The 27,652-nt window shown below is 35.5% G+C and overlaps 1 protein-coding gene and 1 pseudogene across 3 annotated transcripts in view; one reads left to right on the top strand and one right to left on the bottom strand.

Moving 5' to 3' along the window:
- The window catches only part of PLXDC2 (plexin domain containing 2), a 393,562-nt gene that overhangs the window by 245,280 nt on the left and 120,630 nt on the right, over window positions 1-27,652 (top strand). For both annotated transcript variants that reach the window (XM_081040277.1, XM_081040276.1), the window contains one exon: window positions 24,747-24,869. In XM_081040277.1, the coding sequence (XP_080896403.1) occupies window positions 24,747-24,869 (123 nt within the window). The remainder of the gene's footprint in view (window positions 1-24,746; window positions 24,870-27,652) is intronic.
- On the bottom strand, window positions 8,303-10,590 carry LOC308495820 (small ribosomal subunit protein eS1-like; annotated as a pseudogene). Its single transcript has 2 exons — window positions 10,519-10,590; window positions 8,303-9,068 (listed from the first exon to the last, which is right to left on the bottom strand). The product of its transcript is annotated as a small ribosomal subunit protein eS1-like (transcript).

The raw sequence follows: 27,652 nt of genomic DNA, 5'->3' as shown, positions 1-27,652 counted from the left end.
CTTCCAGTCCTGTTGATTCTGGGCTCTTGGTGGCACCACTAGTGCTCCAGCTGCCTGAACTTTGGGAATAAGGGTGTCCTTCTGTTCCCCTTTGACTTCCAGCAGCCTTTTATTGGTACATGGTGAAATAGTATTTGTTTCTACACTGTTGCTTCTTCATTCTGTTCCAGAAATGTTACATAGGCAATAAATATTTGTGCTCCATTTATCTATATCCTGTTTTTGGACTGGCCTACAGACAGAACCACAATGTGTAATGTCATTTCCACAGGAAAATGTATTCTGTGTCTCAGGTCAGATAGTTCACAAGTAGTCTCAACACTGTCGACCTGAAATGAATATTAGGATAAACATGATTATCCACAATAATGGTAGGAAGCAATGAAATATTAAAAATGAAATGAAATATTTGTTCTTTAGTCTCAGAATGCATTGTGCAATTTAGTGCATGTGTTCTCCAAACAACGGGCAGGGAAGGGTGAGGGGACCTAGAAGGGTGTTGAGTGACAGGGGAAAGCCAGTCTGATAATTCACCAAGGGGATGCCCATGAATAAGGATAAGACTGAAGGCTTTTCTACCCCTTTTTCTTTCTGGCATCCCTTAGCAAGTCGGGGAAATGAGGAACATGACTGTGGATAGTCTCCGGTGAAGTCGAACAAGCAGATCTCCTGACAGCCCATTCTTTATCTGTCCAGTTGGCTTGGCGGTCGCCATGGTTGGACTCTCACCAAGTATCATTAAGAACCTTCTGATGGAGCCCCACGCTCTGTGCAGTCATGGCGTTCAGAGGCAGATTCGGTTCTAATCACTGACCTGCTCTTTAGTGATGTGACCTGGAGCATCATTTACTTAATTTCCATCGATTGATTTGCTCTTTTCAAAACTAGGCTATTAAATTATGCAACTGATAAATTCAACCCTGGGAAAATATGCTTATTTATAATGTAGTGTTGGCCTTGAGTAGTTTAAAATATTCATCAATTCCACAAAGACTTACTGAGTACTTATTTTGTATCAGACACTATACTCTATATCAGGGACACAGGGATAATTAAGGCATAATTCCTGCCTTTAAGGAGTCAGAAGAAAGTTATGTTCAGAGATTGGGCGATTCACTTCCGTGGTAGCGAGAACTTCCTTCAGTTTTACTTTTTGCAAAATTCATTTGTGAGTTGAAGACTCCACTTCTACACACACTTGACCTCTGGCCATGTCGAGCATATCACTCATAGGTTAAATCAGAAGAAAAGAGGAGGTTTCCAAGTGGACAGGGTAATTGCTGTCATGAAGCGTGTTGATTTTCTTCCATCGTGAGGCGGAGGACAGCGGGAAGGACCCATTCAGGAGCCAGGACACAAAGGTTGATCCTGGCCATGAGAGGGTTTGGACTCTGTCATAAGAGCATTGGGAGGCCACACCGGGGCCAAAGCAGTGCAGTGGAGTCCCTCATAACTGGGTTAATGTTTGAAAGGTAACTTTGGCAGACACAGCCCATCACAAGGGCCTCCTACCTATGGCCACAGTGCTAGAATGTGCACTGTGATGTTCCTTAGGGACTACTTGCTCCTCTCTGCCCCACTTCACCAAGCCCCTGGCTGGCACTGTGGAGGTGCATTGTGTGGGGGGGAAGGAGTGGGTGTGGGAGAATAGAGGTGAAGAGACCACTTGGAAACTTTACATGGAGTTGCCCATCTCTTCACATTTGCTATGCCCCAGCAATGGTGATCTCCCTTCAGTTTCTCAAAGGAGCCATGTTCCTTACCATCTCAGGGCCACTCGTAACCTGTTTCCTCTGCCTGGAACTCTCCTCCATCATCCCATCCTGAACTCCTAAGCATGCTTCATCTCTTGGCCATTCAGGACACTCACTTCACTGCCCTATGCTGAATACTATATATGTATGTGTGTGTGTATGTGTGTGTATGTGTGTGTGTATGTGTGTGTGTGTGTGTGTGTGTGTGTGGTGTACTGTATGCCTTTTATTCTATATACCATATACTATAAACTGTATGTGTACTATATATGTACAATTTGGATGATATATACTATACACTATATACTATATACTACTGTGTTTTTCCTTTATAGCATAGCATTTACACTATTCCTTAGTATATATTCATGTTTCTGGTTATTTGTTTAAATATATTTTTTCCTAATAAAAAATATTTACCAGGTTAGACATTATGTCTGTGTTGTTTCCCATTATATACCTAGTTCCTCCATAAATATTCTTCAAAGGTTGAATGACAAATGATGATCTTCTGAAGGGAAGGTGTATGGATTGATGGAAAATTCAGGAAGGGAATAGCTTGGGCAAAACTATAAAGGCAGAAAGAAGCATCTAATAGGTGACATCTAAACTTCTGTTTTGCTTTTTTGCTTTCCATTTTAATCAATTATAAGATTAAATTAAACTTTATGAGACATTATCCTAAGAATAGTGATTTGCAATGAATGGCCTTCCTCCACGGTTACAGGCAACTTTCTGAGATGGTTCTGGGAAAATTATTATGCAAAGGTGACTTTCAAAAGTCTATCTGATGAACAGACAACAATGCAGAAAAGCACTTACGCGGTTTACAGTATTTTGAGTATTAGAGTTTATTGAGTTTAAAGTATTTTGGCTTTTGCTGTTTGGATTCATATCTTCAGAATAAAAATTATTTCAACATATATTTACCTCTTAGAAGTAAGGAAGTATATATTTATCTTACAGAAAATAGTTTCATAAACAAATATGAACAAAAAAAGGAAAATTCAGCAAATTAATCTAGAAGATTATCTTTAATGATTCTTTTAGATTAATCTTTGCCCTAGGCTTTATAAAGAGTTCCAGATACAAGTTAAATATTTTGCAATTCTCCCTATCAGACTTCTTGGGTTCCTGTTCTCTGCCTGTGTATCTTTCTCAGAATTTGAAATATTGGAAACAAATCTTCAATACATCCTTAGAAATTCACTGAAGAAACACTTCATCTTCCAATTGCTTCTACTATTTGCTCAAAGAATGTAATTCACAATCTTGTTTCATAATCAAGGGGAGGACGTAATTCAGGGGCTAGGTGAATCTTTTCAGGACAAAAATTGATTGTTAAACAATATGTACTGGTCCATCTTTCTCAAAATGGACACATTACATTGTGTTACTCATAAACATGGAATGGACAGTCAGTCAGTAGAGCAGGTCACCATTACCAGTGCTGTTCCTGGATCCTTCTGCCCTGCCTTTCTCATTCTACTGTGGTATTTCTCACATTGAGTCTGTAGGGCTTAGAGATAGAAAGCAATTTTAAAAATACTGGATCTCTGCTCAAATAAGTTTAGGGATTGCCACATACTAAATTTCCTTCTTAGAAATTTACATTAGATTTGAAACCTTAAGGCATACTACAATTTTTAGGAAATATTATCCTATACTGAACTAGTAAAGCACTTGGGGAAAAAAAATCCAGGCATGAAGAACAGCTATAATAACAGTCCTATGTTTCTACCATCCTCTCTCCAATGCCCTATGCACAGTAGATACTGAATAGATATTATGTCAGGGAGAGGAGATGTTAGTGGCACTTAAGAAGAAAATCTGGTTACGGTAGGACAAGGGAAATCATATAATGGCAAAAGAGGACTCATACCAGTAAATCAGTATTTGAAAAGGATAGGTATAGGCTATCATCAATATTAAAACTGGAATAAATCTCATCATCTCCTTTTTTTAATAGAGATTATGTCATTTTGGTGTCTTTCCAAATTACCGTTTATCCTCAATCTTCTGATCTTTTTGCCTTTAGCACCTTACTAGTATATGACTTACCCTAATTTTTTTTATTTCTTATTTTATTATTTTTAAATCACTGTATTGAGGTATTATTGACACACCAAAAGCTGTAGATATTTAATGTATACAGCTTGATGAGTTTGGAGATAAATATTCACCCATGAAACCATCACCATAATCAAGGCTATAAATAAATCCATCTCCTCCTAAAGTTTCCTTCCACCTGATTGATTGATTGATTTTTCTTTTGTGGCAAGAGCACTTAACATAATATCTACCCTCCTAACAACATTTTAAATGTACAATATAGTATTTTAAACTATAAGGGCCTATGTTTTACAATAGATCGCCAGAACCTTTTTTAAAAGAATTATTCAATGGATATGAAATTCGTAGTAGATGCAAAGTTCAGATCACAAATGGATTAAGGAAAATAAACACTGAGGATTTTTAAAAGATTTTGTAGTGCAATCAAGAGAAAGTAACGTGGACTGAGGATTTTTTGTGTATGTTTATGTATAAAATAAGGGATGAAAAACTCTGATCACAGCTGAGATAACAAATGTCTTGATCATTTTTCTGAAGGAGAAAAAGAAAAAACTTGAATCTTTCCTAATCCTGTGACAAAAGATTGCCTACTTAAAAAAAAAAAAAAATGAGAAGGAATCCCATCCATTATAATTTGAAATGCTAACCCATACCTCAGTGATGTTACAATATTTATATTTCCTTGATTTTGTGAAACAGCATATCATATTTCCCCAAATTTCTGCTTACAGCAGTTAGTATTATGATGTGTATTCATCCTCCTCTTTCTAGGATGTATTTAGCAATAGCCATTGAGTTTTGGGTATTGTCTCAATGACAGAATATGTCATCATTTTTATAATGCATTATTTTTATAAGGTACCACGTCACTGCTGCCAGAGGGTATTACTGTCATATAGTGGTTTTAAATGTTTCCATACACATTGGCAACTTGAATGTATTAGATATTGTTACTCTTTGAGTGAAAAAGCAGCTTCTCTCTCAGGCTGATGAATTATTTTTTCAGTAATACAGTGAAAACATTACAAACTCATTATACTAGAGTCTTTATTCTTCTAGGATGTTCTGCCCCAGTGTTTGTAAGCTTAGCTCTAAAGAATTAGATCAGTTTGATTATGTTGTCTAAGAAAATATCTTCTTGTCTGTAGGTTTCTCAATAATGATTGTAATCAGTAATTTTCCATTTAAAAATAGTCTTTTTCATATCTTCTTTCAGATGAGAAATAATTATAAGATCATCTCAGTGGAAAATATTTCAACGTATTTTTTAAAATACTACTATCATTATGAAATGATCCATAGAGTAATAAATCTTTAGCATTGGAAAGACCTCTAACTAGTCAATGTAATTCCAAAACATGGAAAGTAACCTCCCAGAAGGCAGGACCCTCTCCATCTTTTCAGTACTGTATCCAGCCTCCAAAACAGCATCTGGCCTGAGTCTGCCTTTGGATTGATAAATGGAAGACTAAATGACATGTGTAAAGCAGTTTTCTTTTCCAAGCATTCATAGAGATGTGCGTGTAGTAAATGCTGAGTCTGAGTCTCTCCCTCTTAGAAGGGAGATTAATATGTGTAGCAAAAGAAACAAGAACTATATATAGTCCATGTATGCCATGGAAAGGTTGAAAAATGACATGAAAGTTCAAAGGAATGCAAGACATATGCCTGGCAGGATGGAGATTGCTCAGGAAGAAGTATTGAAGATAGAGCTAAAGAAGAAAGTGCAACTTTGGCAGGGGTAGTTTATGCAGCAGAAGGGCTCTCCAGGAAGAGGAAATAGAAATGAGAACAAACAGAAAGGAACCGAAAAATAGTGAAGGGTTCCTGAAGAAGACCTGACCTTGCCTACCCTGGGGAGAAAAAAGGGTAGATTAGTTAGTGCTGGGTCAAGGTGGGCAGTAAATGACAGACCATGCCACTTAGAACTGTTTTATTATCACCTTTCACAAAATATTAGTTCTTTCTCCTGTGATCTTTCTCATAAGCGGTAACAGGGAACAGCCTGATCAGAATGTTTCCTTCTGTTCATTTACCTCATTGATAGCAGTTATAGTGTAGATGCCTCCTCTTTTGAAATCATCACTTCTTTAGTTTTCTGTGACACCATCTTTCCTGTCTCATCATCTCCCCTCCCAAATCTCTCTCCTTGTTTCATCAGTCATTCCAGTTTTGCAGGATCTACATTTTAAGGTTGTCTTTGTGTTTTCTTTTGTATGGTTCTGTTTTGTTTTGTTTCCTTTTTAATTAGCTGTGCTACTCCCCCCCCCCCCATTGACTCTGTTTAACCCATCCCTTGCTTTCCATTTTCACTGCCAACAGTTAGGTCCCATGTCGCCTCACACCTGAATTATTACAATCACTTCTGGCTCCTCACTGGGCTCCTTGTCTACTGGCACTCCCTCACCAGGATGTATAATTCTACAAAACTAAATTAAAATGTGTTTTCATTACTCTCCTGCTTAGTTACCCAATAGAAGTCAGCCAACATTTATAGAGAACCTATTATATGCTACACAGAGCAGTGGGCAGAGGGGGTTACACTGACAAATACATCCCCTACTCTCCAGTTTAATGTGGGTGACAGACTTGTAAACCTAAGTTATACACCATGGAATAAGTAATAAAATGCCCTAAAATGCCTTCTGTCATTTTCTAGTACTTGCACATAAGCTTATTTATTTTAATATTGATGATAAATTCCTCACGCCATTTTAAAATAAATCCATTACTCTATTTACTTAAAAAAAATGAATTATTTCTTTTACCTGCACTAGTAACTAATGTTATAATGTTTTATAATTTGAAAGATAAGTACATTTTTTATTCATTGTTAGATTTTCAAAAACCATTGTGTTGGGATCCAAAGAAAATATTTCACTTGAACCATAGAAGTTCTCCAAGTAAAATATACACATTTATAAACTAACATTTGGTTTAATTTAGTTCAAAAGCTAAACCAAAAATGTCAATGTGAAGTGTTTGTTTTGTCAATAAACATTGTAAAGAATCACTCTGTAATCATTGCAGGAAAGACATATTTACTTCATTTTCAACCCAGTAAAGAATGACCAAATATTGAAGTTATCAGCTAAAATTGACTGTTAAAACTATAAGATGTTTATGTAAGCCCATGGTAACCACAAAGAAAATACCTATAGAAGACACATAAAAGAAAAAGAGGAATCAAAGCATATCATTACAAAAAAATCAATGAAATACAAAGGAAGACAAGAGAGGAAAATAAGGAAACAGATAGAAAACAACTCTCAATAATTACTTTAAATGTAAATGGATTAGCCTTTATAATCAAAATACTTAGTGCTAAATGGATTACAAACAACAACAACAATAACGATGCAACTGTCTGCCCTCTGCAAGAAACTCACTTTAGATTTAAGGACATACATAGGCTCAAAATGACGGGATGGAAGAAGATACTTCATGTCAATGGTAATCAAAAGAGAGCAGGACTAGCTATACTTACATCAGACAAAATAGACTTCTCATGTAAGTATAGCCTGTCACAAGAGACAAAAAATATTATATAATGATGAAAGAATCAATTCATCAGGAAGGTAGAATAATTATGAATACATGTACATCCAACATCAGAGCCCATATATATGTAAATCAAACAAAGACAAACTGAAGGGGGACATAGACAGGAATACAATAATAGCAAGGGGTGTCAATATTCCACTTTCAATAATGGATACAACATCCAGACAGAAAATCAATAAGGAAAAAGTGACTTGAATAACAATATAGACTAAATGAACCTAAGAGACATATACAGAACGTTCCATCCAACAGCCCCAGAATACACATTCTCCTCAAGTGCACATGGAACATTCTCCAGGATAGATTACATGTTGGGCCACAAAACAAGTCTTAACAAATTTTAGAAGACGGAAATCATATCAAGCATCTTTTCTGACCACAATGGTTTGAAATTAGAAGTTAATAGCTGAAGAAAAACTGAAAAATTCACACATATATGGAGGTTAAACACTCCTGATCATCCAGTAGGTCAACAAAGTGTTCTTACACAATTAAAACAAACAAACAAAAAAAGGAATGGATGACCACATTTTTTGTAAACTTTGCATGAAATCTTGAAGTGCCAATCTCATGGTTACCCTTTCTAATAATAAAAATAAGTTTTCCCACAGGATAATTATTCTGAGAAGAATTTGGTATCCAGAAAGTTCACAGATCCTAACATACACCTTCAAATATTTTCTAATTCTCCTTGGCAACATTTTGATTATCACTTAAATGCTATTTGATGGTGTCTTACTGAGTCAGTTACTGAACAAAATGGAGATATGAACTAAATTGTTCACTTATGAAAATAAAAAGGTTCTAATTCCCCTTTTAGTATTCACTCAGTGCCTTGCCTCACTTTGGATTTTAAACTGCTCCTTCTCCTTGTAGTCTTTTAAAAAAAAGTCTTGAGCATGTTTTATTTGTCACCATGAAAAGTCTGAATTGTACACAGATTCTTGGACTGGGGGCTCACCTCCATCAGCTCGTTCAACTTTAACACCTGTCTCATCCCCAGTTGCTTTTCCAGAACTGCTACCTTCACTGTGAAGCTCCATGAGTTTTCCCAATTCAAACTTGGGCTTCTTCAGTATTTTGACTTTTCTAACAAAGACATCATGGAGCAGATAAATAGATTGGCAGGCCTTTTCTATGTCTTTTCCAGTGCTGTCTGGAATTAATTTATTGACCACTTCTTTCAAGTGATTTGGCTGCACCTCTTGGATCATGATTTCTATCACCTTCTTTTGGATTTGGCAGACCTGTTTATGCTGAGCATAAGAGGTCTTCTGAATTTGATTGTTGCATGTTTTAATAAAACCAGCACAGAATAGATGGAACAAATAACCATCAGTAGTCTTGACATCAACACAAGCTTTAATCATGGTCTACCATTGTTTGACCCTGGAGCACATTTGTCATGAGTGAGACCCATGCCGTGGAAATTAGACAGTTTTTCCCTGAACATCCTCAGTTGTTAGCTTGAATTTTCTAAATGCAACTTCATCTTTCTGAAGATCAGCTAGGCTCACTTCAAAACCACCAGACCATCAGACACAATTTTGGTTCCTTGAGTTCTCATGACTAGTGTTTCCCAATATTCCTTATATTGAACATAGCTGGTGCTTTCACACCATACCAATCTTTCTTAGAAAATGGGTCAACCACTTTTTTTCTTGGTTCTCTTCTTGCCTGCTCAGGAAGCCAAAAAGTCTTCTTTGTATTGTCTTTATTACTCTTTTCCTGACAAAGAACTCTTCCCCTGCATTTCTACTGCATGTTTTTCTCTTCATTATCACCTGCTTCCATGGGAGAATATCCAGTGGGGATCTTAGTGACCGTTTTTTACTCTTTTAGACTCTCATATTTGTTCATCTGAATTAGGTTAAGAACCCTCAGAAGAAGATTTCTCTCAGAGTATATTTATAACATTTATACAGTTGTGTTTTATAGATTTTCAAGTATAATATTTTTATCGCTTTGTATTTATTTAACGTTATGTCAATATGTATGCTCCTTTAGTTCATTCCAAAGAAAGGTCCACGTCAAAGTTGGAAAGAAAATCTCTATCCTGGAATATATTTGTTGTATCTCCTTCTATAGTACTTGTGAAATACTAATAGTGCAAACATTGTCAGCAGGGAAATAAATGCATTTGTCATATAAAGTCTGTACGTATGGTTTTCTTTAGACCACAGAAGATGACATGTCAAAGTAGAATTAGTGACCCTTGAAGTGTGTTTGTTGTCATTGTTTTGTTTTGTTTTGTTTTTTTAGTTCCTTAAAGAGTAGTTTATGCATCCTCTCTGTGTCTGGGGCAGAGATACATATCCAGTTTTAGGGTTACATTAGAAGGTAAGCCCTCCTGCTTGTAGGCCTTGAAACGGTGCTTATCCTTCAAAGGAATCTGATTGTTCCAGATACCCACTGTTCCCAAGGGTGGAATGCAAAGACAGCTGACTCAACAGGGAAGTTCAGTGAAAGGAAACCACCATATGACCACTTTTGTTGTGATACCTAAGGTTACATATGAGTGACAGAAATTGTATTAGACTGCTTGCACACTTTTATTCTGAAACTAGCCTAGGTTTAATTTTTTCTCTAGTTTCCTTCTCTTAGTAGATGGCACCATTTTACTCCTTCTTCAGCATGCTCCCACCCTGTATCTAATGAACCATCTGGATATGGATTCTACTTCTGAAAAACCCGGTGATGTTTCTACCTCTGATCTCCTCACTCCTAGTTTTAAGCCCATCCCATCTTTCCATGGATTATTGAAATAGACAGTAAACTGTTCACCCTACTTCAAGTATGATTCCTCCTTACTCATTGTCTATGTTCTGCCTGAATAAACTGGAATTTTGTTCGAAATATATCAGCTGTATAAAAAATAGATAATATGAAAACCACTGTGTACCCAGTACCCACATTGAGTGGATGGAGTGGAAGTAGACGCAGCTGAATTTTGATGTGTACCCTTTTTCATGTGTTCTTCACTCTTCTGCTCTAGAAATAAACACTCTCTTGAATGTGGTGCTTATCAGAATGCTCTTCTGTCAGCACCTATCTGGTGTAGTTAAGTCTCTGTTTCAATGTGTTCCCATTTCCTTTGAAAAAAGAAAAAAAAGAAGAATCCCCAGACCTTTGCCATGGCTGCCATGGGTTCCCACAGTCTGATCCCGGACTGTTGCCCTCCAGCCTCATAACACGCCATTCTCGCTGACGCTCAGAGAATGTCTTTTTCCATCCCCTAACCTTGATACCGAGTGCAATTTCTCAAACATACTAAGCACTCAATTAGGTGAGTTCATGAATGATGGACAGACACTGTGTTGGGACACAAACATGGAAAGTTACAGTTTCTGTTCCTCTAGAATCTGTTACCAGTGCTGAGAGAGGAACGGGCCAGGGGATAGATGTGAAAATAAACAACTGTAACTCAGTGTGATAAGATCTACAGCAGAAGTAGGGTGAGCATAGGGATGGAACACCAAAGGGTGTAAACAGATCTGGGGCTGGAGAGGTAAAAAAGGCTTCACAGAAGAGGAAATATTTCATTGAAGCTTGAAAGATGAATAGGATTTTTCAGAAAGAGGAAAGGGTGTTTCAGGCAGAAAAAGCAGCATGTGCAAATTTGTAAAGCCATGGCACCCATGGCGATGTGAGAGGAGCTGAAGCACAGGGTACATGTGGAGAAGAGGTAGGAGACCGCATTGAAGAGCCAGGCAGTGACCACGCAGACCAGAGAAGGCTTTGTATCTCAGCTGTATCATTTGGAAAGTCAGCCCGTCTCGTTCTTTTTTTTTTTTTTTTTTTTTTGGTTTTTGATGTTTGATAATTTATTTATTTATTTATTTATTTTTTAATTAATTAATTTATTTATTAGTTTCAGGTGTACAAAACAAGGTAATACTTAGACGTTCATCATTTATATCCCTCATACTGTGAACCCCCCTCCCCCCATCCACTATCCCTCCGACCTCACACTTAACCATCACATTATATATATAAAATTATAGTTGGCATTCATTAATGTTTAGCTTCTGATGTACAATGCCATGATCAGGTATCCACAGTATCCCTGAGGTGGTCTCCCAAATAGGACGCATGTCCATCGGATACCCAACAAAATCTTTACAACATTATAGAATACCTTCCCCAAATTAATTTTCAAAAGAAAAACCCTGAGGCCATCTTGTGGTTACCAGCTGCTTCCAAATCCCTTCACCTTTCCCCTTATCCCCAACCCCCTCCCACACACCCATCTAACCACTCTCGGTTTTTTCTCTGCGTCCCCAAAACTGACTCTGATTAGTTCATTCACATAGTCTTTTCTTTAGATTCCATATATAAGTGAGATCATATGGTACTTGTCTTTCTCTTTCTGACTTATTTCACTTAACATAATGTTCTCTAGATCCATCCATGTTGCTGCAAATGATAAGATTTCTTTCTTCTTTATGGCTGCGTAATACTCCATTGTATAAATGTACCACAGCTTCTTAATCCAGTCATCTACCGATAGCCCGTCTCGTTCTTGATGAATGAATTGACCCACCTATCCTTGTGATATAAATGATGAACGTCTAAGTATTACTTTGTCTTGTACACCTGAAACTAATAAATTGAAATAAAAAAAAATTAAAAAAGCTTATAGTCACAAAAAAAAAAGTTTGTCTAATAAGAAGATAAAACAAATCCACAATGCAATTTATTTTCCACTTTCTCCTCAAATGTAGGTGTTTCTGGGATGGCTAGATTCTAACTGAAATTTTAGGTAACGTTTTGTAAAGTCATTGGGCAGCAGCCTTACAGCAGAAGGCCTCACATGTCACTCCAGCACCCGTAACCCATACGTGTAGGGTGACTGTGTGGTAGTGTCACGTCTTCAGAAACCTCCAGCATGACGAAGCCCGCAGAGGATGGGGAGGGCCACCTGAGGGGCTGTAGTGACCCGTGTTTACCCGATTTCTACCTCCACCTCTGACAGGATGGTACAAGCTTAGTGGGGGACCTGTGCTGACCCTCTACCCAAGGTGAGCAGTGGCTAGATGTTCACTGGGGTGATTGCAGCCCCTTTCTGGTCCTGACTGCAGAGAACCCCTTCCTTCCGCCTGGAGTGGTATCTTCCTCAGTAACATGTAAATACTCCTGAGAGGGGATGACATGGTGAAGATTATGTACCATGCATACCCTACTACATAATACACATCAGGTTTTTTCCTGAAAGAAGGCTTAAACCGGAAGGCGAGAGCTAATGATCATTAAGTACCTGAGTAAGGATTCTGACAGTGGCAATGCATGAAAAAGGAAATGTTGAATCCTGAACTCTGAACCCTCATAAATGTCTGTGTCTCCCCATGTCTTCCATAACCCAAATTTGTGGCTAGGTGAAAATGTTATTAATTTTTATTTCAAGGGGCAATAATTTAGTCCTGACATCTGACTGTATATAGGCTAGCCCTGGTTTCATTGAGAATAGGACACATATGTGAGGTGTGCTGTTATGTCACCAAGGCCAGACTCGACCCACAGCCTCCTGGACTGCTACACTCATGCACTGAACAGAAACTGCAGGTGAATGTCCGGGGAAAGAGTTCCTCCCAGCATGGCGAAACGTTTCATTCCCTGCCTTAGCAGACGTAAAGTGAAGTTAAAAAAAGCAAATTGTCTCTTCAGTTCTGATTAGTCTGAACCATTTCCACAGAAGGGCATTTGCGATGCCAGCTCTTGATGCTCTTCCACAAAAGCTAAGCTATTAGAAAAGCAGGTTAGGAATTACAGTGCAGCTTCCATGCCTTCCCATGGTCCACTTGGAGAAGGGCTTCTTTTCAACCTAGGAAGATGATAACTTTGCCCCCTGAGCCTTTTAATATATATAAATGTAAAGGTGTTGAAAAAATAAGTCTAACAATCTCTTATTTTCCCTGAGTGGCAATAAAAGGTTGCAGCTTCACTTGGAAGGTCTTTTGCTACTGATTGTAGCAGTTAACTAGGAAGAGCGTAGCAGTCTTCATTCAGTCTCTGGGATTGCCCCAGAGTTGTGGTTTTATTGCTTGCCTTTTGTGTGCTATGAACCCCTTTCTCCTGCTCCCAGTTAAGTATTGTTCTGGCCAAAGGCACAGTAAATAGCGAAGTAAATGAGCCACTTTTGCCAATAACATTCCCTACTGCTTGCTTGGATAATAAGATGTTAAGGTTTAATTGAAGTAAAAATGTTGCAAAGGATATGGAAAAAATAACATCTTTAATGAAGTAGCAAGAGAGGCCGAGTGTTCAGATACACACACACACACACACACACACACACACACACACACACACACACAGGTTGATGAAATTTACCTATTTCTCTTTAAGGTGTGTATGAATTTTCTAGAAGTAAGAAGAAATAGAAAGGAGAAATAAGTAATTGTTATTCTTCAACAGAGACAGTTGATCTAAATATTATTTTTCAGTCTTGTAAAATATTTTTGTGATAGTTGTTTTAGTTAGATTCTGAATTGTATTTCCATCATGCTCTACAGATTTCAATTTATAATTTACATGTATGTATATATGTATATGTATATTTAACATAATAATTTATTGTTTCTCCATTAAAACAATATACAACATATAACCAGTGGAAAAGAAATAAAAGATACAATGATTGGAAAGAAAAAATATTTGCTTTATTTTCAAGTGATATGATTGTCAACATACAAAAGCCCCCCAAAATGTGCAGACTGGTTATTAGAATTAGTTTGAGAGTGGAGCCTAGATTACTAGATTGCTGAATATAAAATCAATGTACAAAGTCAACTGTGTTTCTGAATGCCACCCAAGCTGTAGGAAAATATAATTGAAAATAAAGCTTTCAACAATAATAGCTTCAAAAAAGACTAAGTAAATTGAAGTAAGTCTAAAAATGATGTGCAAGATGTTTTTGAGAAAATTAATTTTAAAATAGTGAAAGAGATCTAAGAACACATAAAATTATATACCAGGTTCATGGGTGGGGAGACCCAAAATCAAAAGGGGTGGATTCCTCCCAAACTGACTTACAATTTCAATGGAAAGTCAGTCAAAATCTAACATGATTATTTAATTTAATTTATTTTATTTTGCACGCGTGCATGTGAGTGTGTGTGTGTGTGTGTGTGTGTAACTTGACAAATTAATCCCAAAATACATATGGAAGAGCAAAGCACCAGGGATAGTCACCGATTCTTAAAAGAAACGACAGATAATTGATGGGCTCTTGATTTACTAGGTATGCACACATAGTAATAACATATTGTGGCATCCACAAAAGGATAAACAAACTGGCCAATGCATCAGTGCATTAGATAGAAATTCCAGGAGGAGTCACATAGATTTATGAAAATTAGACTTATGATTAAATTGATATTTCAGGGAAGTGAGGATAGGATGAAATTTCAAAAAAAATATAGGGTTACTCTAGAATAAAAATACCAATTGACCCATATTTTATTCACTTCAAAAATAATATTGGGTGGAAGAAAAAAGTGTGATAGGGAAGCTGATAACCTATTTAGAGAACAATATAAAAGAATATATGTATAACATCAGAGTAGGAAGAATGTCTCTATAACTTCAGAGTAAGGAAGCATTTTAAGAATGTGCAAAAAGCACAAACCATAGATAGTATGCAGATTTTTTTTTTAAATCTATTAAACGAATCCTAGAAATAAATAAGAAAAGGGCAAAGAATTTTTTGCGCACTTCACAGAAATGGAAACTTTAATGACAAATAAGCTTCTGAGAATAATAGTGAATTTCATGATTACTCAAATTTACAGTTGCGTAATGTAATTAATCAATATTATTGAGTAATTTTAATTGAGTAATGTAAATAAGTGCCATAATGAAATATAATTTCACAACTACCAGATTGGCAAAAGTTAAAAGTGTGTCGATATCAAATTTGATAGGAATATGAAGCAATGCAAATATATGTATAATAATGGCAAATTTGCCAATTGGTGTAACTACTTAGAAAAACAATTCCACATTATCTGGTGAAGTTGCCTATGTGCGTGCCGTCTGATCTGGCCATGCAGCTTCTAGGTTTATCCATTAGAAAATCTTGAAAATAATGAGCCAGGTTCTATGTAAGACTTTTTAATGGTAGCACCATTTGCAATAGCAAAAAACAAAAAAAAAAAAAGAGAGAGAGACAATACAAATGTCCACAAGAGTCTAATGGATAAACTAATTGTGGCATGTTCATATAGTGGAGTAGGATACAGCGGTGAAAAACAAGTGAAACAGCTACTTGCACAACAGAGTTCATTCTCTCAGGAAAGTGTAGTTAAACAGAAATAAAAGCTTTTAGAACAAATCTTACAATTCAGTTGTTTTAAAGTCTTAAACATATGTAAAGCTCATCATCTTTAGGGATGCAAACGTATAGCATGAAAACTATAAAGAAACAGAATGAAATGATAAAATGTGATACTGGTTAGCTCTTAGGAGGGAAATGCAGTGCATTTTAAATGTCATATTTGTTCTTTGTTATATATTTTTTAGTCTGGATGGTGAATAACTGATACATGGGTGCTTATTGCTTACTTATCCATATATGCGTAGGCATACAGGGTCTGACAGTTAAGGTCCCGAATTTGTTGCAACAATGTTGCTAACCTTTTTGATATCAGAGAGATTATTCATTAGGAATTTGTACCAACTGGACAGTTAACCAAGTTTACTATTTGGAAGTGCTGAAAAGGCTACGTGAAAAAGTTAGACCACCTCAACTTTTCGCCAACAATTCATGGTTCTTGCATCATGACAATGCACCAGCTCACACGGTACTCTCTGTGAGGGAGTTTTTAGCCAGAAAACAAATAACCATATTGGAACACCCTCCCTACTCACCTGGTCTGGCCCTCAGTGACTTCTTTCTTTACCGGAAGATAAAGGAAATATTGGAAGGAGACACTTTGATGACATTCAGGACATGAAGGGTAATACGAGGACAGCTCTGATGACCATTCCAGAAAAAGAATTCCAAAATTGCTTTGAAGGGTGGACTAGGCACTGGCATTGGTGCATAGATTCCCAAGGGGAGTACTTCGTAGGTGACCATAGTGATATTCAGTAATGAGGTATGTAGCACTTTTTCTAGGATGAGTTCGCAAACTTAATTATCAGAACTTCGTATATTCTATACATATGTATAATATGAATTTTATTTTTTTTAAGATTTATTTTTAAAACCTTTAAAATACATAGTCACATATATAAACAAATTGTAATTGGTTAAATTAAACATCACAAAATATGCATGTTTGAATGTGTATGAATGTTTGAATATGTATTGAAGAATTTTAGAATCTAAATAGTACTTGCAAAAACTCCCAGGGTCAAGGGAACTGTTTTGTCAATGTTTTGATCAAAATAAATATATTCAGTCAAATTTTTCACAGAAGGATTATAGGAAGTAGAAACTCTAACATTTGAATTTAGATCTAATTTGTGAGATAATTGGTACTGCTATTCAAATTCTAGTCTTTTTGGGCCTCAATGACTGTATCCCAATTGAATACAAGTAATTCTATGTAATAACTGTGCTGAAAGAATATGTACTCTAATAAACTCTCTCCTAAGTCAATACTAGGAAAAAGTGACCCTAAATAAACTTAATGTTTTTATTTGTTTGTTTTTTCTTTTCGTGTGAGGGAGACTGTTGGGAGAGAAATAATAAGGCTGGGATGTGGAAAGAAAGTCTTAGGGCTTCTTTCAATCTCTCACTGCTTTCAGTAATTAGTGTTCTAAAATAGAGTTGATGAATGTTATGTAAGAAAACATATCTGTGAAAATAAATGCATTTTTGAGAAGTTTAGTCTAGATGGCATTAACCAAAATATTATGGGTCTGCAAATGGGTAAAATTGTGTCTAAAAATACTTTCAGAGGAAGTAAGCTGGATTTTATTGTGCTTCAGATTTTAAGATGCTCAGTATGCATTATATTGATTTACATGATCTATGGACTCGAAGATTCTTTCTAATATATACATATATATGTATGTGTATATATATTATATATATAGAGGGTGCCAAAAATGTATACACATTTTAAGAAAGGAAAACAACTGCATTAAAATTGTAATACTCAATATATACCGATAACGAAAGATGAATACAAGTCACGTTCGACTTCTGCAATTACAAGAGGTGCTTAAAGTGCATCAACGTCCAGACACTTCTGATTACGGCGAGCTACTGCTTGAGCAACGTTGACCAAAGTGTCCACTTGTATGCATTTTTTTGACATCCCCAGTAGGTACTCATATACACATACATATGTGTTTGTGCGTATGTGTGTGTGTATATATATTTATATAATACTTTGTATATATGTGTGTACACACACACATACACACACACATACATAAACAAAACCAACTATATAAATTCCTTTTTTTCTCAAAGGAAGTGAATTTTTCTTTCAGCATCTAATGTTTTGAGTGTTCAAATTGTAGGGCATATTGAAAATGTAAAGTGCGAAGTGTAACAGGAATATACAATTGGGTCAATTTTTTGTTCTGATAATTTTGTCCCTCTCACTGACTACTTATCACCCTAAGGGACCAAACAACTAAAACCTCTGAGAAACTGGAGGTGTGGTCACAACTCTGAGACAGTAAAAGGGCACATGTCTCAGGGAGGTTAGAGAATCAGAGAAATTTGAGTCTGACACTGGGACCTCAGCAATCAAGGGCAGTCGGGAAGAAGAATCAATGCAGCTGCAGAGGGAGCCTCTACAGAGCTCTGATTTCAAAAGGCTGCCAGAGACATGCAGATGCTCCATGTATATGTGCTGACTGTGGAATTGCAGCCATGTTTGCATAGTCCTTTTTCACTGATTAATGCTCACACAGTGTTGTTTAACACAGGTTAATGTTACAGAATTGCAACTCCATGAGACGAAGTGATGACATGAGATCATGTAGCTTGAGAAAGATGAAGAACTCAAACATAGGCCTTTCTGCTACATTTCAGCTCTTCATGGAGAGAAATGCATACACACACACACACACACACACACCGGGGTGCCAAAAAACTGTATACACATGACTTGTATTCATCTTTTGTTATCAGTATATATTGAGTATCACAATTTTAATACAGTTTTTTTCTTTCTTAAAAGGTGTATGCATTTTTTGGCACCCTCTATGTGTGTGAGTGTGTGTGTGTGTGTGTATTATATGTATATATGTATATTGTGTATGTATATGTATGTGTATGTATATATAATGTGTATAGTGTATATACACACACTATATATATATACTCAGTTTACATATTATCTTATTATCTGTCTATCTGAACAGTATTTATATGACACTAAATTGGATCTATAAGTTATAGGCAAAGGCATTAAAACCCAAACTGTCTAGGACAACAATTGGGTTATTTTAGTTATGCTGGAGAAAAGAGGAAGGAACAGGCCCTTGATTTGGGACAGGCGGTGCAGTGCAGATGGCTCTCTGCGAAAGCAAAGCCCTTCTACTTGCGGTTAGCTTCTTTCCTGTTTCTCTTGCACTGAAAGGGGAGGGACAATGAAGAGATTGTCAGTACATTCAAGACATCTCACAGCTTGGATGGATTCTGGTAAAACTTAGGGATGAAGTTTCTCTCTCCTAAGATTATCTAAACAGTGAAGGAAAACAAAAACATGCCTGGAGGAATGGAGGTGGGAAAGTATAATTATAATTTTAAAAATATAGATAAAATTTGCTTGGTAAGCTGCAGGCTGGATAGACTACAATTCTGGGCAAGAATCCTAATGAGGTATTCTCCTGCTAAGTCATATTTTTACTTGAAATTTACCTGATTTTTACTTGAAATTTGCCTGATTTGTATGCATTCCTCCAGACTAGTCAATAAGCCAGTAAGGTCTGAAGACGTAGAGGCTACCTGAAAGTGGCCTCTCCTTACATTTGGGCATCTTCCTTCCAGGGCTGTTTCTGGACATTTAAAAAATAGATTTCAATGACGGTTTTTAGGTCCCTAGAAAAGGAAGGAGCAGTGTTCATTGTTCCTTATGGTAGACAGGGTGTTCAGGGGGTCGAATGAAAGACAGAACAATGGGCTCTCCCCTCTAGAGAAGGATAGAGCCTGGATGGAAACCCAGCTGATAATGTAGCACTGTCCTAGGTAGGTTCCCAAAGGATTATTTATGTCCCAGGAAATGGGCAGAAATTCCAGGGGGGAGCTGATATTCATAGGTCAGTAGTTACCTTCTAGAAAGACTGGGGAGTAAGGTTCCAGGAACTTGGTAGAATTCCAAACAGAGGCTTTGCAAAAATGGGACAGCATACCGAAAACTGATACCTCACCTATCGGGGACTAACTCCCAGCTGTAATTTGGCTGTCATACATGAGTCCAGCATTTGACAACAGGATCCCTGAATCCTCAGTCTAGGAGCATAAATAATTTAAAGCCACCTTCCCCATCTCCCCCATGTAGAAATAAGGCTTTTGAAATATTACCAGGATCTGTCTGAATAGAGGGAGATGAACTTGATTTTCTAGTAAAAGGAGCAGCCCAATGCCTCCATGAAGAGCCATGTAGTTCATGCACTGCCCAACTCCAAGGGGCGCCATTCACTGTTCGCAATGTGAACGGAAACATCTCTGGAAATCCTGGATAGTCAAGAAGCTTTTAGACTATAATTTTATATATATAATGTGATGGCTCGGTGCGAGGTCGGAGGGATAGTGGATGGGGGGAGGGGGTTCACAGTGTGAGGGATATAAATGATAAACGTCTAAGTATTACCTTGTCTTGTACACCTGAATCTAATAAATTAAAATTTAAAAAAAGAAGCGTTTAGAAAGGAGGGACGAGAGGTCTGTTTGACAGTGACCAGTAGGAATTGACATATAATAAGAACAAGTGACTTATTTGAGAAACAAGAGGGAGAAGACAAGAACTATAGGTAGCAATTCTGTTAATAGTTCTGAACGAAAATGAAAGAAGTTACAGATTTTTGTCTCTCTTTTTTCCCTCATGTACACAATTCTGGCTTCTTTTTCCTTCTTTACTCTCAGGGGCTAAAGAGAGGCATGTTATGTAGTCAACATAAATTTTTATGTTAGTCATTTTATAAACATAATTTGCAGCCAAGAACCAAGTGTCACTTGTAGCTTTTTTTCCCCAGAGGATGACTTTGTTGTAATTTGTAATCCCCAATGCTGCCTTAAGCCAACAGAATAAAGGAGTCTATGAAATGTGATATATATTAACGTATATATTTACAATTTTTCATTATATAAAATATTGATATATTTTACCTTGACAGCTGGTTGGAATTGCAATGGGAAAATATTTGGTGATTGACAATATTATAGTTGCTTCTTGGAGAGAACGAGTGGTTCGTGAGCTCACATGAACTTCAGAAATTATTTTTCCTAACCATCTAGGTTGCATGTACAAGCCAATATCCTCAGAATGAACTGTGTGGTCTACTGGCAAAAATGTTATCCAGAGGAAGCCTGTTATGTGAAACCTGTCATTGTACAGTTGCAGCTGGCAGACAGTTACATTACCAGATAACTTAACCACAACTTTTAATTTTCAAGTTAGCAATTGCTGCCACATATGGCTTTGTTTAAAAGGCTGACTGAATTGCAAACAAGCATTTGTGTGGAAAGGGATAGTCTGTAGCATGTGAGAATGTATTACAATTCATAAAATGGCATTTGTACAAAATGTATGGTGAATTATGCTCAGAATGCATTTGTCGGCTTCAAGCAAATTGTCCACCACAACAGTGAGCAATTGATAAAACAATAACCAAACAGCACTCAGTTGAATAATTCAATTCTTCATGAACAGAAATGAAACAGATCATGTATAAGATTAATGGGAGATCAGTATGAGAAATCTGTTCTCCTTATGGAGGATAAAAGACCATAAATTTTAGATCTATTTGATTACTGTGTAGGGATTGTAGTACCCATGTCATGGTGGTGACAGTGGTAGCGTGTTCCATTGTCACTTGTCCTCTAAGAGCAGCATTTCACTGTGAATGCTCAGTGCCCAGCAGGCATACCCATCATCTCCAATCTTTCCTCTGGGGTCAAAAATATCAACTGAAAGACAATGAAGTAGAATATTTTAAGTAACTCTTTACACATTAATGTGTCATATAGTGTTTCACAGGCAATTATAGCCTCTTTAAGCTTCCTTTATTACTATGATAGTTCCAATTCAAAGAAACAACCATTTGCAAATAATAGGAGATTAATATTTTTACAAGGTGTTTATTCCATCAGAATGTAAGGAAAGAGATATCACAAGTAGAGCTTGGACATTAAGGACATTAAGGACATTTTTATCATCTGTTGTCTTATAGTTAGGGTCAGTGGTGCGCCTTAACCCCAACTAGAATAATGCAAAGAAGCACATACCATTTGGAAATGAAACACAAGTTTGAAATCGTATAAACATCTTAGTTCAAGTCTAATCAACTAGTATGCGTTAGACAGAAAAGACTTCAAGGGATAAAAATGAGAGAGAATTTAATTGATTGGTTGATTTTTGCAAATTTTTATTTCAAACAGTGTTTTGAAGTGCTTTTCATGTATCAACTCATTCAACCATCACAACAACCCAATGATATTGATACCATTACTGCTCCGTTTAACAGATTAGGAAATCGAGGCACAGAGTGGTCAAGTAACTTAGTCACAGTGCCAGGGAATAATTTGATTCTACCATTAAATAAATTATCTAATCATATGTCATTCACTTACCAATAAATGAGTCATTTGGTGGATTGCAATAGAGGAATCAAATTTGAACCTATTTATACAATTTTCCAATTAAAAGAACAGAGGCTGAAGTAATACAATAAAAATAGCAGGATTTGAGGTGACTACAATTTTGCTCTAAGGTGTAGATGTTAGAATTGTCACAAAGAAAACAGGTCTTCCTCAAACTTCTTGTTTAAGTACGAAATCCAGTGAGGAAGAGCATAATGTTCTGGAAACTATAAATTCTAAAACACATTGTGAAGCGATCCTAAAATTTGAAAGAATAAGACTATATTAATTGTAATACTTCTGCAATTACAAGAAGTGGTCAAAGTGGTTACCATCAGCATCCAGACACTTCTGGTTATGACTAACTACTGCTTGAGCATAGATAACATCTTTTAAAATGTGTATACATTTTTTGGCACCCGCAGTATGTACACACACACACACACACACACACACGTATGTATATGTGTATATATACATACGTGTGTGTGTGTATACGTATATACATATATAATTTTAAATACTAACAGTAAGAATTAAGTATCTGAAATCATCTATGGTCATACATTTTGCAATTCTTTCTCTAGGAATTGCTGCTACTTTTCTTAGAGTTGTTTTGGAGAATGAATTTTGAATGGATTTAAAATTATCTTAGGGCCTTAAATTGCTGCCCTCTTTATTTCTTAAATCAAGTGAAGTTTCTTTTATTAGTACGCCGAGAGTATAGAGTAGAGAAATAACTATCCAAAGCTACAATCTCTGAAAGAACATTTTCAGAGTATAATTTAATCTTTTCTTAAAAGATCATACTTATAGAACTTTTATATCTGTATTAGTGGTGAAATCATAAAGACATGGTGATGATAGGAGAAAAAGATAAATTATAGACCCTGAAAAACAGTTACTCTTCATCTTTATAATTTTAAGTCTGTCATACTGGGCTTTGAACACTAACAGTGTCTCTGAAAATCTGCAGGGAAATAAAATAAAAGCAATGACTGCCTCACCCTATATTCTTTTAGTACACTTATATTCTTTAGTACACATATTCTTATGTTCTTTTAGTACAGTTGAGTTATGTGAAATTGCAAATATATAAAGTTCTGCTCAAGGCATAGAGAATTTATTTTGAAAGATGTTACTTGTCAATGATTAAAGTACATGCTAATGAATTTACTACTTAAAAATATATTTTTAAGGTGAATAGCTAGAATTTAGTTTTGCCCTTGATGAAAAATGAAAAGGAAGTTAAGGAAAGAAGACACTGCTAGAGAGACAGAAATTAATTTCAAAGTAAATAACTGCAGATTTAATATTCCAATAACTTACCTAGAAAATTACAGTTGAGAATTTGAAACAATAAAGACCACAATATACCAATGAAAACTTTAAAATCATGAAGTGAAATAAACTTTTAAAAGTATGAATTCTACACAATTTTTTCTTTTTAAAATCTTGCTTGTTTTATTTTATTCTTCTGAAAATAGAGAAATGATCTATAGTAGCCCCAGATACAGTTAATTTATGATTGCCTAACCATTACAACTGCATTGTCACAAATAAGTTGCCTTGGATTGTATTTTGTGTATATATATGTGTGTGGTGTGCACACATGTGACCATTTGCATATATATTTTTGTTAATGGTGCATTTCTCAGATTAATATTGAAATTAGCATTCCCTGAGCTGACTCTCCTTTCACATCTAAAGACATTGGAGGCAAGAAGCCAGTATAGGATTAACAATTTGTCATGGATAATTCACAAAATAAATAAACCCAGTGTGAATAATTGAAAATGGGTAGGGTTATAACATAGGAGCTACGGAAAGTTAATTCAAGAGGAAGTTCTCCACAGTAAATGTCCTCTCATTATCCAACTGCTTAAAATAGGCTGGCATTGATAACTCTCAAGAAGAAAGTCATTTGTGCATTATCAGTGTTTCACCATCTTATCTACAAACACATAATCTTTATCTTCTAGATAGGATACTAATAGTATTATAAAGAGCAATCTGAGAAACGTGCAAGTTTTACCATGGGTGTTGAGCCTCCTTTCAACTTTGAAAAAAAGATCTAAAACGTTTTCTCCATTTTAGTGATGTAGAAAGATATAAAAATACAGAGAAAGATATGCATGTATAGTTTTTAAATTGTCCTAAGCTGAGATTGCAGTTTAAGAAAATGCAATTAAACAACATGAAAATGCATTCATGTCTAAAAGGGACTTGCATGTTCGGCTAGTGTTAACATAACAAGGGATTAATCATGGCATATTGAATGTTTGAATTGCTGATAGTACTGTATTAGCCTTTTCAGTGTAAATACCTCTTCCAGATAATAGCCATTTTCCCCACAGTATAGATTTCTGATTTACCAATCTGCAAGGTGCTACCATCCTATGAGGATGTGTTACTTAATCCAAGCTCAACTATTTTTGGTCAGATATTAAGTCATTCATTGTGTTCCTTTTTTTAGTTACAATGATATTTTATTTTCAAAATATGACTGCAACTGAGTTGGAGGTATTTTCATTAAAATTTGATCTGGGCTTTTCCTTAACATGTTTCCTACTTTTTTTTAATCGTAGGTTTCATATACACTGGAGAAGTTGTACATCGAATGCTAACAGCCACCCAGTACATAGCTCCTTTAATGGCAAATTTTGATCCCAGTGTATCCAGAAATTCAACAGTCAGATATTTTGATAATGGTACGTATTGGTTAGCCTATTTTTTTTTTTACTGTATGTATACTTGTAAGCATCAATCATCAGATTCATACTAATATTTTAGTAACCTGGGTTTTTGTTTCTTTGTTTTTGGTTGAATGGATTTATAAACTGCCTCATGCAAGTACTCTAAGATGATACATGTGATACTGTTAGTATAGGGAGTAAAGTATATGGTCAAATGCTACTCATTTATTCATTCATTCATTTATTCAACAAATGTTTGCTAACAGCTATTAGGCACTATAATAAATGAGTCAAACAAAGCAAATATTAATACATTTGATGCTTTTTGCAGTAAGTCCTTCCTATTAAAGAAACTACATAAGGATAACTTGTTAGTTCTCATCTTCAAGCAGAGGCATGTGGCATAGACATTGATACTCAATTTTTAAACCTTATGAACTATATATACCATAAGATGAACACACCTTTTAAAAATTTAGGGTAGTGGATATTTAAAATACACTTACGAAATTTAATTTTTTCTGACTTTACAATATGAAATAGAGCCTATTAAGGTTTATCAAGTATGCTGACCATAATCTACCCTTACTACTTCTTTACAAGACATAAAATTGTCAAAGAAAACCTAGAATATGTCACTAAATGCTATTCAAATATAAGGTTCTAACTTTAGTGGAGAAAATACGAAGAGTTTGTTTTGAAAATTTAATTAAAGATACAAGTACAAACTTCCAGTAATAAAATAAGTCACAGGGATGTAAAGTACAGCATAGAGAATAGAGTCAATAATATCGTAATAACTATGTACGGTGACAGATGGTTACTAGACTTATGGTGGTGCTTCATTTTGTAAGGTGTATGAGTGTTGAATCACTATATTGTACATCTGAAACTAACATAATATTGTATGTCAACTATAATTAAATACAAATTATTTAATTAGTTAATTTTTAAAGGGAAATTTCTTTATTAAATAGTACTTATTTGTCCAAATGACAATTTTATCTTTTAAAATAATGGAAGCATTTGGCAGGAACAAAATGATTTCTACTCTTAATGATCAAGGAAGAAATTTACTATTGAGTCAAATAGACTTAATGGTATAAGAGTTTGAGGGAAATGTGATTCTTTTGCTAAAATCCATCTTCTGACCAGTGTGATGAAGCCATTTTACAGGTCAAAATAGCACAGGAAGAAGGAAGCTAAGTATAGTTAGATATACACTCTGAGAAATTCATTTCAAGCATTTGGAAGTGTGTTCCAAAGTTAAGTAGCTCAGAATGTTAACCATTATAGTAACTTGCCCCTATTATTTTAAGAAGTGTTGTACTCTGTCTTCTCTTTTTAAAAAAATGAATGAGGTGCTAAAGCCCAAGGGTGCAGAAGCAGATTGTAAGTACACTTGAGGCAGAACCACAATCAGAAACTTACCTGAAGCTTACTGCATTACCCACCAGAAAGAATCACCTTAGGAAACAGAAAATAATTTGATGAAAGTTGATTATTTTCCCAGCTCTGTCACTTACTAGGTGATGTTGGGGACATTTACTGTAGGCACAGGATTCTGAAGGCTAATTTTTCTATTGTTAGCATCAAAATCATAAAGCATATTACATAAGTCTCTCCCTCCATATATTCTATCATACATAATGTTTCTAAGGAGCTGTTAATATTTAAATTTTACTTTTATTTGAATGACTTTTAAAAATTAATTTTTAAATTAATTCTGTACACTAAATTCTTTGAAATGAGGACTAGCTATAAGAAAGCAGTTTATCTTGAATACCTGGCAGAAACTCGTGTTCAATAAGTCTTACATAATAATCAATAAATGAGTAAATGAAAAAAATTAAATATGTCAGATGAGTTTTTAATTCTGAGAATTATTAAAGTACTAATAATTAAGAATTAATATATTTTACTTTATTGAAATATCTTCTGTGTAATGACCAATGGAAATATTGAGTTCCTACAATATGACAATGAAACCTGAGTAATTGCTTGTGTTTTAGTGAATGAAGGAAGCAGTTTTAAATATTATTATGTTCTTCACGGAGTGCTTTTATGCAATAGCAACTTCCTGAAATATTTCCAACTTTGATGGGTTAGGATCACCGAAGGTATGCTGAAGGATGGGAAATTCAACATTTTAGTTAAGCAAAGCTTCTCTAGAGGAGACAGCAGCACTATTCTAAGATAGTGTGAGATGATGCTTCCAATTGTTGTAGGTAGCCTAAATGACAGCAGAAGTCTAAGTGAGTCACACAATGGTAATGCACAAAAACTAGAAAAGTTATAAAAATAAAACTTTTCTTAGAAAAATAACTGGAATAGCAAATTATAAAGTGTCATTCTTACTTACGATCAAAACATTGATACACATGGAAGCTCTGCATTTTTACACCCTCCACTACATTTTGTTTTTCTTGTGACACTTTACAACTTTTTATATTCTCTATCAATTAACAGATTAATGTATAGTTTTTTTAATACATTTGTGTTTTAACATTTATACTAGAGGTACCCACCATCATTACAGTATTAGACTATTCTGAATTTTACCTTTACCATTGAGTTTTATAGTTTCATATAATTCTTGTTACTAATTAGCATGCTTTTATTTCAGTTTGAAATCCCTTTAACATTTCCTATTAAGCTGGCCTAGTGGTGATGAACTTCTTCAACTTTTGTTTGTCTGGAAAACTTTTTCTCTCTCCTTCAATTCTGAAGGACACCTTTGCCTGGTAGAGTACTCTTGGTTGGCACTTTGAATATTTGCTTATGCTCCCACTAGCCTG

This window comes from Rhinolophus hipposideros (assembly GCF_964194185.1).
Source record: "Rhinolophus hipposideros genome assembly, chromosome: 1".
NCBI lineage: Eukaryota > Metazoa > Chordata > Mammalia > Chiroptera > Rhinolophidae > Rhinolophus > Rhinolophus hipposideros.
Note: the sequence above shows the minus strand (reverse complement) of the source record. Positions and strands in the feature narration are given on the sequence as shown.